The sequence below is a fragment of the Panthera uncia genome (genome assembly GCF_023721935.1).
Source record: "Panthera uncia isolate 11264 chromosome C1 unlocalized genomic scaffold, Puncia_PCG_1.0 HiC_scaffold_4, whole genome shotgun sequence".
In the NCBI taxonomy this organism is placed as follows: Eukaryota; Metazoa; Chordata; class Mammalia; order Carnivora; family Felidae; genus Panthera; species Panthera uncia.
Window position 1 is genome coordinate 84,680,603 of NW_026057585.1, and position 20,032 is coordinate 84,700,634.

At 39.9% G+C, this 20,032-nt stretch overlaps 1 protein-coding gene across 3 annotated transcripts in view; it reads right to left on the bottom strand.

Annotated features, from left to right (window-relative positions):
- The window catches only part of WDTC1 (WD and tetratricopeptide repeats 1), a 64,300-nt gene that overhangs the window by 36,605 nt on the left and 7,663 nt on the right, over positions 1–20,032 (bottom strand). For all 3 annotated transcript variants that reach the window (XM_049617684.1, XM_049617685.1, XM_049617687.1), the window contains exons 2-3: positions 10,583–10,730; positions 8,777–8,860 (exon numbers count right to left, since the gene is read on the bottom strand). In XM_049617684.1, coding sequence (XP_049473641.1) covers positions 8,777–8,860; positions 10,583–10,630 — 132 coding nt within the window. In that variant the 5' untranslated portion in view covers positions 10,631–10,730. The remainder of the gene's footprint in view (positions 1–8,776; positions 8,861–10,582; positions 10,731–20,032) is intronic.

Consider the following 20,032-nt stretch of genomic DNA (forward strand, 5'->3'; position numbering starts at 1 on the left):
TATTGATGAAGAAATGTGTGCTAGAAGATAGACTTACTCAAGGTCATATGACTCACAATGGCATTTCAATTACTATTTGGCCAAGGGGAGGTGTGAGATACTCACAAAAAGATACACTTCCAACCTCAAACTAGGAAAGAAGGAAATAAGATAGCCTTTTTTTTTGGGGGGGGGGGGGAAGACAGCCTTTTAGGAGTTAAGATTCTAAAACTCATCATGGCTTCCATCATACCACACGTTCTCCCACCTCTATGCCTATTCTTTCTATTTCCTGTGGCTAGAGGAAGAGCAGGAATGGATAATCTCTGTATGTTGAGACACCTTGGCTCTTGATCTTGAGCTCTCCTCTCTCACTTCCTACTTTATCCCCAGGAGACATTATCCAGTCATCTTGTTTCATGGCTCTTATAGACTGGTGGTTCTTGAACTTTTGTCTTAATACCCTTTACATTGTTAAAAATTACTGATAGGGGGCCTGGGTGGCTCAGTTGGTTAAGCATCCGACTTCAGCTCAGGTCATGATCTCACGGTTGATTTCAAGCCCCACATCGGGCTCTCTGCTGTCAGACACAAAGCCTGCTTCTGATCCTCTATCTTCCTCTCTCTCTCTCTCTCTCTCTCTGCCCCTCCTCTGCTCACTCTCTCTTTCTCTCAAAAATAAATAAACATTAAAAAAAAATTACTGAGGCTCTCAAAGAGCTTTTGTTTATATGGGCTTGCTTTACGTATTTACTTATTTAATTTTATTTTTTTAAAGTTTATTTATTTATTTTGAGAGAGACAAAGACAGAGTGAGAGGGAGAGGGGCAGAGAGAGAGGAGAGAGAGAAAATCCCAAGCAGGCTCTGAGCTGCCCAGCACACAGCCTGATTCAAGGCTCGAATCCACGAAGCTGTGAGATCATGACGTGAGCCAAAACCAAGAGTTGAATGCTTAACTGACTGAGCCACCCAGGTGCCCTGGGTTATATTTATTGATATTTACCCTATTAGAAATTAAAATGGAAATCGTTCATATTATTTCATTTAAAAATAACAAAAATGATAAGTTAATACATTTTAAATGAAAAGTAAATATATTTTCTAAGACAAAACAATTTAATGAGAAGAGTGGCATTGCTTTACATAATGTCTAGCTTAATGGAAGATAACTGGGTTCTCATACCTACTTTTGTATTCAGTCTGTTGCAATATGTTATTTTGGTTGAAGTATATAACAAAAATACATCCTCACAAAGATATGTAGTTGCAGTAGGAAGGAGTATTTTAATTCCCTTTTCAGATAACTGTAGATATCATTCTTTGATACTGCACCAAAACTCCACAAGTAATGAGTTCTTATATTACAATGTAGGATCTGAAACCACATAAATGAACTATTGGTACCCTCCTACATTCAAGTGCATTGGTCTAGTTTGCATTATGCATATCTTTTATGCATGTATGAGTCTGTTACATCATATGTTGGTCATTTTGACAACAGTGACTCACTGAATTTAAAGATCTTCAATGCTAACATTCATTATACAATATTGTTGACATTTGTTTGTATCACCACGGATGGAAAAAGCCTTTTAAGTATTGAGAAGTTACCATGCTCATGGTGGCAGATACAAGTTTTCCTATATTCTCAATCATTCTCTCTCTCTCTCTCTCTCTCTCTCTCTCTCTCTCTCTCTTATTTTGCCTAAAAGTTCAAGTTTTATCCTTGGCAACAAATATTGTCAGTTGTTTTTCTTAAAGTGACAGCTCATTTCATTAAAAAAAAATTTTTTTTAAATTATTTTATTTATTATTTTGAGAGAGAGAGAATCCTAAGCAGGCTCCACGCTATCAGTGCAGAGACTGATGTGGGGCTCAAACTCACCAACTGTAGGATCATGACCTGAGCCAAAATCAAGAGTCAGATGCTCAACCGACTGAGCCACCCAGGTGCCCCTCAGTTCATTCATTCTTAAGAAAATGTCTGCCATGGGGCTCCTGGCTGACTCAGTTGGTAGAGCATGTGACTCTTTTTTAAAATTATTTTTAAAAATTTATTTATTTATTTATTTATTCATTTTGGGAGAGAGCATGCACACACAAGTGGGGGAAGGGAAGAGAGAGAGGGAGACAGAGATTCTCAAAGCAGGGTCTGTGCTGTCAGCACAAAGCCCAACAAGGGGCTCAATATCATACACCAAGAGATCATGACCAGATCAGAAATCCAGGGTTGGATGCTCAACCCACTGAGCCACCAGGTGCCCCTAATCATTACTTTTTAAAGTTTATTTATTTATTGGAGGGGGGTGGGCAGAGAGAGAGAATTCCAAGTGCCCTCTGCATGCAACTCTTGATCTCGGGGTCGTGAGTTCAAGCACCATGTTGGGTGTGGAGCCTACTTTAAAAAAATAAATAAAATATTGGGGCACCTGAGTGGCTCAGTCAGTTAAGCATCCAACTCTTGGTTCATGGGATGGAGCCTCAAGTTGGGCTCTGTGCTGACAGCATGGAGCTCGCTTGCAATTCTCTCTCTTCCTCTCTCTGCCCCTCCCCACTTGCTCACACTCTCTTTCAAAATAAATAAACTTAAAAGTAAATAAATAAATAAATAAAAATGTAAAAAAAGAGAAAATGTCTGCCCAAATACTCATATTTGAATAACCCCAGTTTTTGTCTGGTAGTCATTATTTAAGATGGCACTTCATGAAAAAAGTGGCTAGTAGGGCTTGCAACTCAAACAACAGCACAAGTGCTTTTTCCTCAAGACAACCACCATGGTGCAGTACTTCCCATCCCAGAATACAGAATACGAAAGAGATGTGTACTTAAAGGTTGAAATTTAATAAAACTACTACCTTCTATTGCTTCACATCAAGGACGTTTTAAGTAAAATTTGTTGTTTGTTTTTTGTTTTTTGTTTTTTTTGGTTACTGCAAATGCATGGTGTTAATAAGTCATCGAGTTTGATGCAATATTTGCCTTGATTCATGCAACGGTGCATCACTTTTTTTTTTTTTTTTTTTGCAAATTTTAAATGAGCTAATTTTTGTTTTTGCTTTTGTTTTGCAAACAATTTCTTAATAATACTATGAAAGTAGTTTGGGCCTCATGGATTCCCTTGAAAGGTCAATGAGGATCCCCAGGGGTCTGCAGACCACACTGAAAGATGCTACTATAGACTATCTCTCTGTCAGTCACTCTCTAGTGTTTATTCCAGTCTATGCCTCTCTCCTGATCCCAGACCCACTGGACCCTGTAAAAATGATAGATATCTTTGCTGTTACCAAGGCCCGAACTGCTTGAACTCTGAATCCTATCCCCTCCAGCATTCCCCAGGACTTTGTTCCTTCAATTATTCTGTCCTCCTAAATCAGCAAACTTTCTCCTGCCATCAACATACAATCATGTGCTAGTATTTCTTCCCATTCTTATGAATCCCTCCCTTAATCCCACAGACCCTCCTAGCCACATCTCTAGTTCTCTGCTTCCTTTTGTAAATAAATTTCTTCAAGAGTTGTCTACACAACTCAGTAAAGCTGAAAACAAAAACAAAATGACTTTGAAGGAAAGAAGTGAGGGGGATAAAAAAGATGTCATTCTTCCTCCAATTTTCTGAAATGACTCCCCATTGGTTAAAGCCAACCCGAAGACGGAGGACAGAGAGCTGAAGAAAAGAAAGCTGAATAGTAGACACAGAGGGGCAAGAGAAGAAACTATCTTTTACGGTTTATCCTTTTTACTGCCTACATCCTGTCTCCTTTCACCTAGGGGCAATTTTGTAATAAATAAATTTCCATCACCTTCTTAAAAAAAGAGAGAGAAATTGGGACCTCATCAAAATAAAAAGCTTCTGCACAGTGAAGGAAACAAGCATCAAAACTAAACGGCAACCGACAGAATGGAAGAAGATATTTGCAAATGACATATCAGATAAAGGGTTAGTATCCAAAATCTATAAAGAACTTATCAAACTCAACACCCAAAAAACAAATAATCCAGTGAAGAAATGGGCAAAAGACATGAATAGACACTTCTCCAAAGAAGATATCCAGCTGGCCAACCGACACATGAAAAAATGCTCAACATCACTCATCATCAGGGAAAACATAAATCAAAACCACAATGAGATACCACCTTACACCTGTCAGAATGGTTAACATTAACAGCTCAGGCAACAACAGATGTTGGTGAGGATGCAGAGAAAGAGGATCTCTTTTGCATTGTTGGTGGGAATGCAAGCTGGTGCAGCCACTCGGGAAAATAGCATGGAGGTTCCTCAAAAAACTAAAGATAGAACTACCCTAAGACTCAGCAATTGCACAAATAGGTATTTATCCAAGGGATACAGGTGTGCTGTTTCAAAGGGACACATGCATCCCAATGTTGGGATGGGTACAAACATCCCAATGTTTATACCAAGCACTATCAACAATAGCCAAAGTATGAAAAGAGCCCAAATGTCCATCGATGGATGAATGGACAAAGATGTGGTATATGCATATAATGGAGTATTATTCTGCAATCAAAAGGAAAGAAATCTTGCCATTTGCAACTACGTGGATGGAAATGGAGGGTATTATGCCAAGCAAAATTAGTCAGTCAGAGAAAGACAAATATCATATGACTTCACTCATATGAGGACTTTAAGAGACAAAACAGGGGCGTCTGGGTGGCTCAGTCATTTAAGTATCTGACTTCGGCTCAGGTCATGATTTCGCGGCTCGTGGGTTCTAGCCCCACATCAGGCTCTGTGCTGACAGCTCAGAGCCTGGAGCCTGCTTCGAATTCTGTGTCTCCTTCTGTCTCTGCCCCTTCCCTGCTTATGCTCTGTCTCTGCCTCTCTCTCTCTCTCTCTCTCTCTCAGAAATAAACATTAAAAAAACATTTTTAAGAGACAAAACAGATGAACATAAGGGAAGGGAAACAAAAATAATATAAAAACAGGGAGGGGGCAAACCATAAGAGACTCTTATATATGGAGAACAAACAGAGGGTTCCTGGAGGAGGGTGTGGGAGGGGGGATGGGCTAAATGGGGAAGGGGCATTAAGGAATCTACTCCTGAAATCATTGTTGCACTATATGCTAATTTGGATGTAAATTAAAAAGTATAATAAAGTAATTTTAAAAACAAGAGAGACAAAAGAGAGTTCTCTACACTGTGGTTGCCACTTTTTTACCTCCAATTCACTCTCACAACCCCTCCAGTCTAGCATCTACTCCCACCATTCTAATAAAACTGCTCCAGTAAAGACCACAGTCACTGTTCTATCCTCATCTTACTGAACCTTTCAAAAGCATTGAGCAGAAGCGACCATTCCTTTCTTGTAATATTCTCATTATGTGGGCTTTCCACTCTCCTGGTTTTATTTCCTTTCTACTTCACTGACCACCCCTTCTTGGGTAACTTTCTTGGGTAGCTGGTAATCAACTCCTGAAAGCTGGAGTGTCTCCACAGCCAGGTCTTGGGCCCTATTCTCTAGAGGTCCATAGACATTTGAGTCTCCGGATTTCTCCCTACAGTCCACAGCTCTCTCTCCCAATTAGTACCATCACTTCCTACTTGACATCTCCACAAAGCTATCCAACAGGCTTCCAAATTTAAAATGTCCAACCCCTGAATCTTTCCCAAACCTATTTTTCTCCCAGTCCTCTTCTTTCCATCTGCTCTCACTTCTCTAAGTCTCACAAGTGGCAAAGCTGGGATTTAAACTAGAGTTTTTGTTTCTTTTTTGTTTTGTTTGTTTTTTACATCTGAATCTGTGCATTCCTGGGCACCTGGGTGGCTCAGCTGGTTAAGTGTCTAACTCTTGTTTTCAGCTCAAGTCACGATCTCACGGTTGTGGAATTGAGCCCCATGTCAGGCTCCATACCTCCGTGCTGGGCATAGAGCCTGCTTGGGATTCTCTCTCTACCCCTCCCCTGCTCATGCTCGCGCGCTCTCTCTCTCTCTCTCTCAAAAAAATCTGTACATCTGGACATTCTTTCATACTATGCACTGCTACATAGGTTAGGGAAGTGAAAATTGAAATAATTCACCTTAATGTAATTTTGTATTTGAGTTCCAACCTTTGGGAAACAATAGATGGGATCCTTTTTTGTGTTCATAGAAGTTTCCAAGTCTATTCTGAACAAAGTTATTTAACTACGAAGAGATGGAACAGAATATGGGTTGGATGGAGGTACAGCTAAAAGAAACGGCTGAGCCAGTCAGTGATCACTGTCTACTCAGCATCCACCAGAGCAGGGCTTCTCAACCACGGCACTGTTGGCACTGGGGCTGCATATTTCTCTGCTGCGCACTCTCTGCTGTCCTGTGCACTGTAGGAGGTTTAGCAGCATCCCTATCCCCTTTCCGCTATATGCCAGTAGTACCCTTCGAGTTTGGACAACCAAAATTGTTTTCAGACATTGCTAAAAATCCCTTTGTAGGTAAAATCATCCATGCCTTACCCCCAACTGCACTAGAGGGAAGTACTTTGACTTATATTCCAAAGGAAATATAGAAAGAAACTACAGAATAAAGGATAAACAAATTAGTAGAAATTATGCCTTCAAAGAATTTTTAGAAATACGGGAAAGCAATCAAGATATAAAAAGTATAAAGCAGTTTACCCAACTGTGTAAATGGTATGAGCCCAATTTTGTGGGGGGAAAATTTATATAAGCATGGAAAAAAACTGGAAGACTTAAGAATCATAATTGCTATTTATTGAACTAGTTTGCTATAATCCAGGCACTGTGTTAGTCCTTCACACAAAACTCATATAATCATTACAGCTATGCTCAGTTATTGTTCTAGTTTACAGATTGGGAAACTAGGGGTAACATGCACAAGGCTATATAGCTGGGGAAGAGATACGTTTTTGTTTTTGTTTTTTTAATGTTTATTTATTTTTGAGACAGAGAGAGACAGAGCATGAACGGGGGAGGGTCAGAGAGAGGGAGACACAGAATCTGAAACAGGCTCCAGGCTCTGAGCTGTCAGCACAGAGCCCGACGCGGGGCTCGAACTCACGGACCGCGAGATCATGACCTGAGCTGAAGTCGGCCGCTTAACCAACTGAGCCACCCAGGCGCCCCAAGAGATAGGTTTTAAAACTAAATTTATGCAGCTCTAATACCCATCTCTTAACTAGTATTCTGCTTCATAATACACAAAGGCAGTATACCAAAGGTTAACAATGTTTATCTCTAGATGATAGAATTTAAGGTAATTTTGTTTTCTTTTCTATATTTTTCTGTCTATTCCATATTTTCAACTATGCTAATATTTATTACTTCTATAATCAGAAAAATTGGGGGGCACCTGGGTGGCTCAGTCAGTTAAGTGTCTGACTTTGGCTCAGGTCATGATCTCACGATTTGAGTTTGAGCCCTGCCTTGGGCTCTGCACTGACAGTGTGGAGCCTGCTTCGGATCCTCTCTCCCTCTCTCTCTGCTGCCAACATCGTCCCCCCCCTCAAAAATAAATAAACATTTAAAAGAAAAAAGAAAAATTTTAAGTAAAAATTGTGAAGACTACTTGGTAACATGGAGAAAAGACTTATTATATGTTAATCATATGTTAATATGTATCTTAATTTAAGATACAAAATTCAATGTAAAGTAGGATTACAATTATGTGAAAATATGCAGGAGATAAAAGGAAGTACACAAAAAGCTAATAATAATTGTTTTAGGGAGATGGGACTAAGAAGTAATTTTTACTTATCTTTTCCATATTACCATTAATGTAGTTATATTTTATTTTTAAAAAATTTTTAATGTTTATTTAATTTTGAGAGAGAGAGAGAGAGAGAGAGAGAGAAAGCACATGCGCACCCATGGGGGAGGGGGCAGAGAGAGAGGGAGACACAGGATCTGAAGCAGGCTCCAGGCTCTGAGCTGTCAGCACAGAGCCTGACACAGGGCTCAAACTCATGAACTGTGAGATCATGACCTGAGCCAAAGTCGCATACCTAACTGACTGAACCACCCAGCCGCCCCATAATGTAGTTATATTTTAAAATGGATAATAGTTTATAATTTAAAAAAGCAGTAACAACCATCTGTAATCTCACTACCCTAAGATAACACTGTGAACATTCAATAAATTTCTTTCTAGTCTTTTTCTAAGATCAACAGGATCACTTATATATACTAACTTGAAGGAACCAAAGAGAATTCTTACTCAACCTGCAGGTAATGCGAAGTTGGACAGGACAGCTAAATGTTGGATTCAAAACATGATCCGGAGGAAGGAAAGGGCCTGGAATTAACACTACGGAGTCTCTCTGTTGGACACAACGAAAGAGTTGGACTTCTGGATTAAAGGCCTGGCTCTCCATGGACTGGACAGGACAACACTGGACAAGATGCTTGGCCTTACTAAACCCTTTTTAAGAAAATACCCATTCCCTATATACCTCCCCACAGCATTTCTTTGAAACTAAAATGAGAAAACACTATGTAAAAACACTTTGTAAACTTTAACTTCCTTTGCAAAGGTAAGAATAATTACTGTCCAAGTCAGTAGTAAAAACAGTGGTATGCACCTCAACAGTATTTTTCCAAACACGAAGCAAATAATATGACCAAAAAACAACTTCTGTGTGACCACGTCAATCGCTAACCTTGATTTACCTGCCTATGTTTACCTGCTTAATAAAACTGCTAGAAAGGACAGGAAACCATTAGGTATGACCTGCAGAGAAAAACTTGTTTTTGCCTTGAATAATGCCAGAAGGGTTCTCTACATACAGGCAGAGAATTAAGAGCCAGCCATCTGCATGTAAGGTGCAAACTTGATTTCTTACCTGCAGCTCTGCTTCCAGGCCCAGTCGTCTGATAAAGGGGTCAGTGACATGGTAGCGACGCTCAAAGCTCAGAGCACCCCGCTCCTGCGGGACAGAAACAAACTCAGTTTCATTGATTCAATTCAATATGATTTACTACGTGCCTATTATATATCCAGCACTGTCCTGGGCACTGCAGGAGCTACAAAAGGCAGTAAGAAATTGGGCTGCAGGAGCCTGCACTATACTTGGGCAGGGATTAGAGAATAATAAAAGAGTATAAAATTAAGCATAGGGTGCCTGGGTGGCTCAGACGGTTGAGTGTCTGACTCCTGATTTTGGGTCAGGTCATGATCTCACAGTCCATGAGATCGAGCCCTGCGTCAGGCTCTGCGCTGACAATGTGGAGCCTGCCTGGGATATTGGGATATTCTCTCTCTCTCTCTCTCTCTCTCTCTCTCTGTCCCTACTCCATGCATGCTTGCTCGCTCTCTCTCTCTCTCAAAATAAATAAATAAACATTAAAAACATAAGCATTAAATTGTGCTTGTTGGGTTACAAAAGGCAGAAAGAAAGAAAGAAAGAAAGAAAGAAAGAAAGAAAGAGGGAGGAAGGAAAGAATGAAAAAAAAATTGAAAACAACAAATAAAGGAGTTTCCATCTTTAGGTTAGAGAGAGAGGGTGGGCATCGCCTTTAGGACACATAATGTGGGGGGTATTCAAAGGAAAAAAATAATTTGCATGGTCCCTCCAACTCTATGATTCTGTGCCTCTAGGAAATGGTCCTTGCCCTTGAGGGCCACCCAGTCTAAAAAAATTACAAACAAAACCTCCCACAAATGGACAAAGCCCCTAAAGGATTCAGGGATGAAGGGAAAAATATACAAAACACAGATTGATGTGCTCCGTGCACTAAGCACATAGCTCATGTATACACTCAATCCTTTTTGATGATCATAGCTTATGCTGCATGCCACTTAATTTTTTAAAGATTTTTAATTAAAAACATTTTTAGCACTTAACCTTTTCAAAGAACTTCCTGTGTTCTTTCAGACTTCATTCTCTATGATCAGCCTAAAGGCAGACACTATTATCATTTAACAACAGAAAACACAGGGAGGTAAAATGATTCAAGTCTTATAGGTAATTAGGGCAGTGGTAAGATTAAGCTCCTGACCCAGCTTGGGGTTCTTACTATAGGAGCACATCAAGTCCTGGTAGAATTTCTTCCATTAAATCTCTGTGTTCCTTTACTGCAGGTTCCCCTGACAAAGCCTGGGCTATCTTGCTAAATGAACTTGACAGCCCCATCATCCATTCATCTCACAGAATGTACAAACTGCACAGGACAGGTGCAGAAGACCCTTAAAGAAAAGAAAAAAGAGTCTAAGCTGAACCGGGACTAAGACTCTTCTAGGGTCTGTTATATGCACAGCTTAGCAGCTGGAGCAACATGAAGATGTCATGTTTTCTTCTGCTACACCCACCCCCCCCCCACACACACACCTACATATGTACACACAGTTGTGTACACACATGCACAACACACATGCACAGTACACTGATAGCTCCCCTCCCCACCGACCTCCATTAATTTCAGCAGCCCAAGTACAAAGCACTGGGCTAGAGGAGTCTCCATGAATTCCATATTCTTGGGCAAAGAAGATGGGAGTCAAGAGACCTTGATTTTAGTCCTAGGTCTGCCACTAATTAGCTATGTGACTTCAGGCAAGTCACCAACTCCAGACCTCAGTTTCTTCAGCTGTAAAATGAATCTGTTAGGAAGAAAGGACTTCATGCTCTGGTTCAAAGGGCTGAGCTGCTTACCTTGATCTGCCTACGGATGAGGTCTCTAGTTATGTTGACTTTTGCCATCTTCTCTTAATGAATTCAACAGCAGGAAGCTATAGAAGGATCTTCAGGACCCTTGAGCATTCCAGCCAAGCCCAGGTCCACAAGACACACATTTAATTACCTGGGGGGGAAAAAAAATCATCAAACCTTGGGGGATGGAATAAGGTGGCTTCAGAGTCCTGGTTCCACCCCTAAAATATCCCACCAGCCTACCCAGTGAACTGGCTATTGCCTGTGATTTATGACATGGTGGGCTGGCTCTGCTCCATAGTGTTGAAGAACTTTTGGAAGGTAAAGAGGGTGGGAGGGGGGAGACAATGACTCAGAGCTACAGGAAGTATTGGAACAAACATTGAAAGAGTCATGCATGCTTCACCAGAAAGTGGGGGGTTGGATAGGAGTATGAAGGAAGATCCTAAAAGTAAGAACAAGGCAAGCAAGAAAGATGTCAACTTCCACTTGCTCAATATGCAACGTGGCAACCAGTCTTTTAATTATATTTTGAATCCTTGCTGCTCAGCTTGGCTCTCTCCAAAACCAAATCAGTATCACAGACAGAGCACTCAACCCTTTAACAAATTGATAGAATCAAAGAGTGGACCGGGAATGTAAAGGTGATCATGTCCACAATCCAATCTAATAAAGATATTCCTCTTCAATATCCTGATAGGTAGGCTTTCAGTCTCATCTCCTGAAGCAACTTATTCCTTTGTTATAAACTCTGATGGTTAGAAAGACCTACTAATCTCATTTCTGATAACTTACATAAGAAATTACAAAATATAAGAAATACAAAAGTCTATACCCAAGCATATTCATCACAGATTTTGTAAAAACAAAAAAACTGAAAGTACCAAATTTTTCAATGATAAAGGAATGGCTAAACAATGTATAGCCATATGATATTAAGCAGCATTAGAAATGTTACTTATGAAGGAAAAATGCTTACATTATACCAAATGTTTCCAAGATAACATGATGCTTTTTCAATAAATACTATTATCAAAGCTGTGTTTAAAAAGGAATTACAAGGGGCACCTGAGTGGCTCAGTCCATTAAGTGTCTGCCTTTGGCTCAGGTCATGGTCTTGCGGCTCACGGGTTTGAGCCCCGCGTTGGGCTCCGTGCTGACAGCTCAGAGCTGGAGCCTGCTTCGGATTCTGTGTCTCCCTCTCTCTCTGCCCCTCCCCCGCTTGTGCTCTGTCTCTCAAAAATAAATAAATGTTACAATTTTTTTTTTTTAAAAAGGAAACATAAAAAATAATAATAGCCATCTTTAAACAGTAGTGTGACTGATTTTTTACCTTCTGCTCTTTGAGGTTTTCAATTTTTTTTTCTACATAAGCACATTAATATTGCAATCAGAAAAAAAAAAATGCTTGAGAAAGAAAATAAATGCAGAAAAAAACTCCAAAGCTTTTAAAAGAAAGTTCTACCTCCTGTTACTTCCAACCTTTGGTCCTGGTTCCACCTCTGAAGGCATGCAGGAGGTCTCGTCTTTCTTCCCCATTTGGCCCTTTGTGCTGTGATGATGGCTCTCAGGGCCCACCAGACCTCCCTGCCACCTCTCCCAAGCCAGCAGGATTCCCAAGACCACTTCTGGATCTCCTGGCCCTGCTTTTCCATCAGTTGCCCTCCTACAGACTCCTAGCACACCCTCCTGAAATCACACTCTCTCCACCTGTTCTGTGAGCAGACTCCTTCTTTTCCTTTGGCATTTAATCACAAAAAGAAACTCTCTATATAAACACTATGTTATCACAGATTTTTTTCTTTAGTGCTAGGCACAGAGTAGGACAATAAAAATCTTGCTATCTAATTAGATGTTCTCATTCAGCCTGAGTACTTTGGGGCTTATGCCTCCATGATTGATTTGGGGATCATAAGCTCTTAAAAGGGCAAGAGCCGGGGCGCCTGGGTGGCGCAGTCGGTTAAGCGTCCGACTTCAGCCAGGTCACGATCTCGCGGTCCGTGAGTTCGAGCCCCGCGTCGGGCTCCGGGCTGATGGCTCGGAGCCTGGAGCCTGTTTCCGATTCTGTGTCTCCCTCTCTCTCTGCCCCTCCCCCGTTCATGCTCTGTCTCTCTCTGTCCCAAAAATAATAAATAAAAAACGTTGAAAAAAAATTAAAAAAAAAAAAAAAAAAAAAAAAGGGCAAGAGCCTTCCCTCACAATGTGGAAACCATAGAGCCTTCCCTCACAATGTGGAAACCATCCAGCATTGCATCTTTGTGAGCATTACCAGGGAGATACGGAAGCCACCGGCACTGTTTAGGATCACAAAACCTGTGAACATGAAGAACAGGTAGGGATGCCAACTGTAAACAACTATGGTTTCATGAGGACTTTTCCAGGGGCCTCTGGCCATCAAATTAAAAATGTGAATTTGGACAAACTGGCATAAACTAAACACTGGCCTGCAATTATGTTTATGGCTCTGGTTTGTGATATACTGGTCAAGCCTCCCTGCCCCCCCCAAAACAACAGTAATTTCCCCCACAATCACCAAGAATATAGAGTGAGACTTATCATAATGGAAAGAACACCAAAGTCATGGAGTATACCTGGTATTAAGTAGGACCAGCTATGTGGCCTTGGTAAACTCTCAATCTCTCCAAGTAGGTTCTCATTCCTGTGTCTCATAGGCACAGGAAGAAGTGGAATAAACACTGAAGGGGCCACAGATGCCTCACCAGAAAATGGCTCATTCTTCACCCCCAACAGCATTATTCTTGGAAGACTACTAGAAAGGTCAAATGAAATAATGTAGGTATAAAGTTTTTTCTTTAATTTTATTTTTAAAAGAATGTAAGTACTTTTATCTGCTAAGAAATAGTAAATTGCCAAATATACACTTATTATGTACTAGGAATTGTGCTAAGAGCTTTATATAGTTATTCGTTCAACAAATGAGTGCAAGAAGGATCTCCTCTACGTCAGGTACTACTGCAGACCCAGGGGATACAGCAGTGAACAAAACAGGCAAGTTCCTTACTCTCACAGTACTAACATTCTAGCAGGAGGGAATAGATAATAAATGTCACACAGGTAATAAATGGAGGTGGAGCAGGGAGAGCTGTATGCACACTCTTAACCATTTTGTATGTATGAATAAATTACTATGGTACATAATTTCCCAGACTAATATCACTATGACCACCCATAAGGGTCAACTAATCTGTTACTACTCACTCTTTAATTTTCTTAAAACGTTAACTGGGTTTTTACCAAATACCAGGCACTGTGCTAGACGTGGAGGAATACTGACTAGGATGAAAGACATAGCACCTAAAAAGCAGAGAATCAAAGGCAAGGGACTTAAGCTAAGATTGGTGTGTGCTTGAAAAAACGAAAAGGAATAAAAGAGGGAAAAAGCAGAGAAAGCAGACAAAAAAACCCCATACTACAATTCAGGTAAATGGTAAAACAGAGAGTGGGATTCAAAACAGTATCAGACTAGGGGGCGCCTGGGTGGCTCAGTCAGTTGAGCGTCCGACTTTGGCTCGGGTCATGATCTCTTGGTCTGTGAGTTCGGGCCCTGCGTTGAGCTCTGTGCTGACAGCTCGGAGTCTGGAGCCTGCTTCTGATTCTCTGTCTCCCTCTTTCTCCGCCCCTCCCCCACTCATGCTCTGTCTCTCTCTCTCTATCAAAAATAAATATTTAACAAAAAAAAAACAGTATCAGACTAATAGGTAGAGGTTAAAAAACCAAAATGTCAAATTTAATATAACTGCTGCTCAGTTAGCATTGTGGTAAACATTTCTGTTCCCATCCTGAGAAGAAATGACAGCACACTGGCCGATAGCTCATTCTGGAGCACAGCCCACCTTCACCACCCCCTCCCAGGAAACAGGGATTCAGCATCTTCCACAAACTTTTTAAGGCAGGCATGTGTAACTGAAAAAACATTTCTAAGTAGAGATTATTCTAAAGGTTCACATCAGGAGGGAAATACCCCTAAATCTGCAAGAAGTATAATTAGTTTCAGACTTCAAAAATTTCTCAAATATAAATAATTAGATCAATAAATGAATAGTTATTTGAATATGAGGAGATTTAATTATGGTCAAATTTTAAAAGCATTATTTTAAGGAGTATCCTGGAATAGTCAATTCTATGGAGCAAAAAGAACTCACGGATATAGAATGACATGATGGAGACATTTGGAATTGAAGAAAGGAAGTTATATATTTATGATTAAACACCAGAAAAGACTACATCAAGGGGATTTCTCTCTGGTGCAGTATGCAAATTGTATGTTCAGTTCTGCCGAGATGCAAAAAGACTGAAATAAGTGACTTCAAGAATCCATAAGATAAAATTTTCAATGCCTAGTATGCTAGGCACTGCACTAGACTTTGAAAATCCAGCAAAGAACAAGCCAAACACAGACCCTTCTCTTCAAGAGCACACAATATAGTTGTCATGAATTGAATACCAATGGTACCAAGACTATTGTAACTAGGGCTCCTCAGAGGGACTGAAAAAGGCTAATTTAACTGAATGACCAAAATGAACAGCCAAGACAGTAAATTCAGAAGGAGCAACAAGGAATAATAAATTAAATCTTATTTATACTCATTTATTCACACACCTTAGAAGAAAGAACAAAATGACAGTGGTGGGAAACAAACTAAACATAGGGCAGTAGAGTAAGAAAGGTGACTTGGAAATCGCTAACAAAAAACTAGAACTGTAACAGACCCAAGCAACTTTAAATGTGTATTCTTCATTCTAAAGGTAGCACAGTGAACTGAGTATACCCTTATGTTTGCACTTAAAGCTCTAGTAATATTGAGGGCTAATTTTGCAGAACATGAAAGTTCAATAAAAAATCTCTCTAGCTAAAGTACAAAGGGTTGAACGTGGCATCTTCTGTCATTACAGGCCAGCTCTAGTTGATACTCGATGATAAGGAGGAAGAAGGAAGCCAGTTTCTGGGAGTTGGGAATGTGAAAAATATAAAATGCCTATGACACCGAGGAAAATATATGACATAATGTTATAAAGAAAACATGAACTGCCATGTATATCGATACACTGCCCAAAAGGTATTCCATTCCTAGAGCCTAGAATGTCTAGCATGTCGCCACTTAACCCTATCCCTTCCACAGACCTTTAACTCGGGCTACTGGGAAACTTTTTTCCACGGGCATCTCTGCTATTACAAAGGAAGCTAATAAGAAAATTCAATTAACAGCTCAATTCGGAGGAATTAATCTACTCCATAATGCAAAGGGTACCACTAATATAATAGCCTGAGGTTAACAGGCCTTAGAACAAAGTACGCCTGGCAAATGTTACTCATCTGGAACCAAAGATTGAACAGTAACATCCAAATAAACATGAGGAAACACCCATTTCAGGTGTGCCACAGTCCTTGTTTGAGTTAATGTAGCAGAAAGGGAAGTGGACTTAAAATACTTAGGCACTTGGGCCTGCAGTCCAGCCCCCTCACTGTACCCATTAGTACCTACTTAGGCAGTTATTCAACCTTTCTGAGTTTCAATTTCCTCATTTGTAAAACGGGGATACTCATTTACTTCAATTAGTTGTTGTGAGGAATAAATGATGAAATATATATGAAGGTACAAAATAGGACCTGGATTACAGCAGGTGCTCAACAGATGTTATTAGCCAAATCTGAATTCTAGTAAGACTTGATAGCTCCTGATCTATGCTCAGTGGCATGGTTACAACATTTCTCTCTTACTTCCTTCCCTACCAGAGACACAAAGCTGACATTGGGGATTCCATTGTAGGATGGTGGGGCACAGAGAATGGGATCTTTCTCACCTCTGCTAGCTTTGAATTGCAAGATCAGGAGGCAAATGGTGACTTTGCTAAAAACAAAGAAACTCCATTCAACAGTCTGTACAAGAATGGTTAGGGCAGGATTATTCATAACAGCTAAAAGGTAGAAACCCAAATGCCCATCAACTGATGAATGGACAAACAAAATGTGGTGTTTATTGTGTCTATACAATGCAATGTTATTTGGCCATAAGAAGCAATGAAGTGCTGATTCGTGTTACAACATGGATGAACCCTGAAGACATTATGCTAAGTGAAAGAAAGCCACATGTCGTATATAGGTTTCTCCTGCTATCCAAAAGCAAAGTGTTCCTACGAAACCTATCCTAAGCTGCAAGGGCATAAAGCGAAGAAGCAATTACCATCAGTTTATTAAATGGAAAAAATTTTTTGGCATTTCCAGACCCCAAAAATAACTTCTCTTAGGCTTTTCTGCTACCATCTTGCTAAAGGATGAGCAAAATAAATAAATAAAGCACACTTTATTTTATAAAGCACAGATGCTCACAGACACAGTTCAAAGCTGTGGTGGTTGGATGCTGAGTGTAGTTCCCAGGGTGGAAGCTGGGAGGAGCCACTCTCGCCACTCTCGCCAGGGTGCGCACTGCCACTATAATAGGCTCACCGCAAAACAAATGCTGAGCACTATATTTGATTTTCACCCTTTTCATAAAAGCAAAAATCCCCTTTGGATTCTCTTCGGTTAGCGTAAGAGGTACTGATGTAGATCTTTCGTAAAAGTGAAGTGGCATAACATGAACTTTCAAGAATCGAGGGATATCTATAATCCCATTTATATGCAAAGGCCAGAACAGGCCAATCTATAGAAATAGAAAGTAGATTTATGGTTTCCTGGGGCTAGAGAGGACTTTAAAGTGTATAATCCAGTGGTATTTAGTACACTCACCATGTTATACAACCATCACCTCTAGGTAGTTCCAAAACACTTCCATCACACCGAAAGAAAATCCCATACCTATTAAGTAGTCAGTCCCTCTTCCTTCCTCCCTCTGGTATCTGGCAACCACCAATTTACTTTCTGCACCTGTCAATTTGCCTATTCTAGATTTTTCATATAAATGAAATCCTACAATATGTGACCTTTGCGACTGGCCTCTTTCACTTAGCACACTATTTTGAGGTCTATCCATGTTGTAGCACGCATCGGTACTTCATTCCTTTTTATGGCTGAATACTATTCCATTGCACTGCTATATCACATCGTGTTTATCCATTCATTCATCTATCTGTTGGTCGTTATGAATAGTGCTGCTACGAATGTCCACGTACAAGCATCTGTTTGACTACCTGTTTTCAATTCTTTTGCGCATATACCTTGGCGTGGAATTGCTGAGTCATATGGTAATTCTATATTTAACTTTTTGAGGAATTGCCAAACTGTTCTCCATAGCAGCTGCACCATTTTACAATTTCACCAGCAATGTAAAAGCTTCCAATTTCTCCACATCCTTACCAATACTTGCTTTTTAAAAAAATGTATTTATAGCCATCCTCACGGGTATGAAGCAGTACTTCATTGTGGTTTGATGTTTCTTTTTGAGGTGATGAATATGTTCTAAATTTGACTGGTGATTGTTGCACATATCTGTGAGAATACTAAAAACCACTGAATTATACACTTTAAATGAGTGAATTGTATGGTATGTGAATTATATCCCAATGAAGTTATTCTATTTTTAAAAAGGAACTATTGATACCAGCAACAATATGGATAAATCTCACAGATTCTGAGCAAAAGAAGCCAGACTTAAGAAAGTACATACTGGGGGGCCTGGGTAGCTCAGTCGGTTAAACGTTTGACTTTGGCTCAGGTCATGATCTCGCGGTTCCTGGATTTGAGCCCCATGTTGGGCTCTGTGCTGATGGCTCAGAGCCTGGAGCGTGCTTCAGATTCTATGTCTTCCTCTCTCTCTGTCCCTCAGTACCGCCTCCCTTTCAAAAATAAGTAAACATTTAAAAAAAAAGTATATACTGTATGATTCCATTTACAGTTGACTCTTGAACAACACAAGTTTGAACCGTGTGGGTTCATTTATATGTGGATTCTTTTCGATAAATACAGTATAGTACTGTAAATATATTTTCTCTTATGATTTTCTTAATAAAACTTTATTTTCTCTAGCTTACTTTAAGAATACAGATATAATACATATAACATACAAAATATGGGTTAATTATTTGTTATCAGTAAGGCTTCTGATCAACAGTAGGCTATTAGTAGTTAAGTTTTTCAGGAGTCAAAAGTTATATGCCAATTTTTGACTGCCTGGAGGGGGTTGGGCAGAGTGGGTGCCCCTAACCCCCACACTGTTCAAGAGTCAACTATATATGAAGTTCTAGAATAGGCAAAAATACAGTTAAAAAAAAAAAAGTGTTGCCTGAGTGCATACAGATTAATGAGAAAAGGAGCCCTGAGAACTTTCTAAGTGACAGAAAAGTTCTATATATGAGGGGAATATGGCTATATAGGTACTGGGGGTATGGGTGACATGAGTATATCCATTTGTCAAAACTGTACAATCAAGATTAGTGAATTTTAATGTTGGTAAATTTTACTTAAAAAATAGAATGGAGGAGGGGCGCCTGGGTGGCTCAGTCGGTTAAGTGTCCCACTTTGGCTCAGATCATGATCTCAGGGTTTGTGAGTTCTAGCCCCGCATGGGGCTCTCTGCTGTCAGCACAAAGACCACTTTGGATCTTCTGTCCCCACCCTCTCTCTGCCCCTTCCCCGTTCATTCCCTCTCTCTCTCTGTCAATAATAAACACTTAAAAAAATAGAATGGAAGTGGAAAGCAAAGGAGGTATAGATAAAATAAGAATGGCAGAATGTTGACAGTTATTGAAATAGGATGACAGATAAATGGGGGTTCATTATTCTGTTCTATTCTGTTTACTTCATATATATTTGGAATCCTCTCTTATCAAGTCCTTTTAAAAATCTTTCTTTCCTATTAAGAGTCATTCAAAACATGGAAGACTGATTAATGAAACAGAAAACTGTTAATCATATATAGTTAAAAAATCACGTTCAAGACATATATGTGACCATCTTAGCCTTGAAGGGAAAAAAAAGACAAACCAGAAGTGTACATATCTACAATGCTATAACAAGAAGGATATGTGTTTGGGGTGCCTGGGTGGCTCAGTCAGTTGTGCATCCAACTTCGGCTCAGGTCATGATCTCATGGTTCACAAGTTCGAGCCCCACATCGGGCTCTGTACTGACAGCTCAAAGCCTGGAACCTGCTTTGGATTCTGTGTCTCCCTCTCTCTCTGCCCTTCCCCTGCTCATGCTCTGTCTGTCTCAAAAATAAATAAAAACATTTGTAAAAATTAAAAAAAAAAAAAAAGAAGGCCAGGCATTAAAAATATGCCAGTGGTCTTCTCCCTGGTAAGACAACAGGTAATACACACACACACACACACACGTGTGTGTGTGTGTGTGTGTGTTACATGCATTTTTTTCCTGCCTCAAAATCAGAACTTATGAAAAAAATATATATATTTTTTCTTTCTGTTTCTCTGTATTTTCCAAGTATTCTATTGTGAACATTTATTGTTCTTATAGTTAATATAGAAACAGCCATTAGG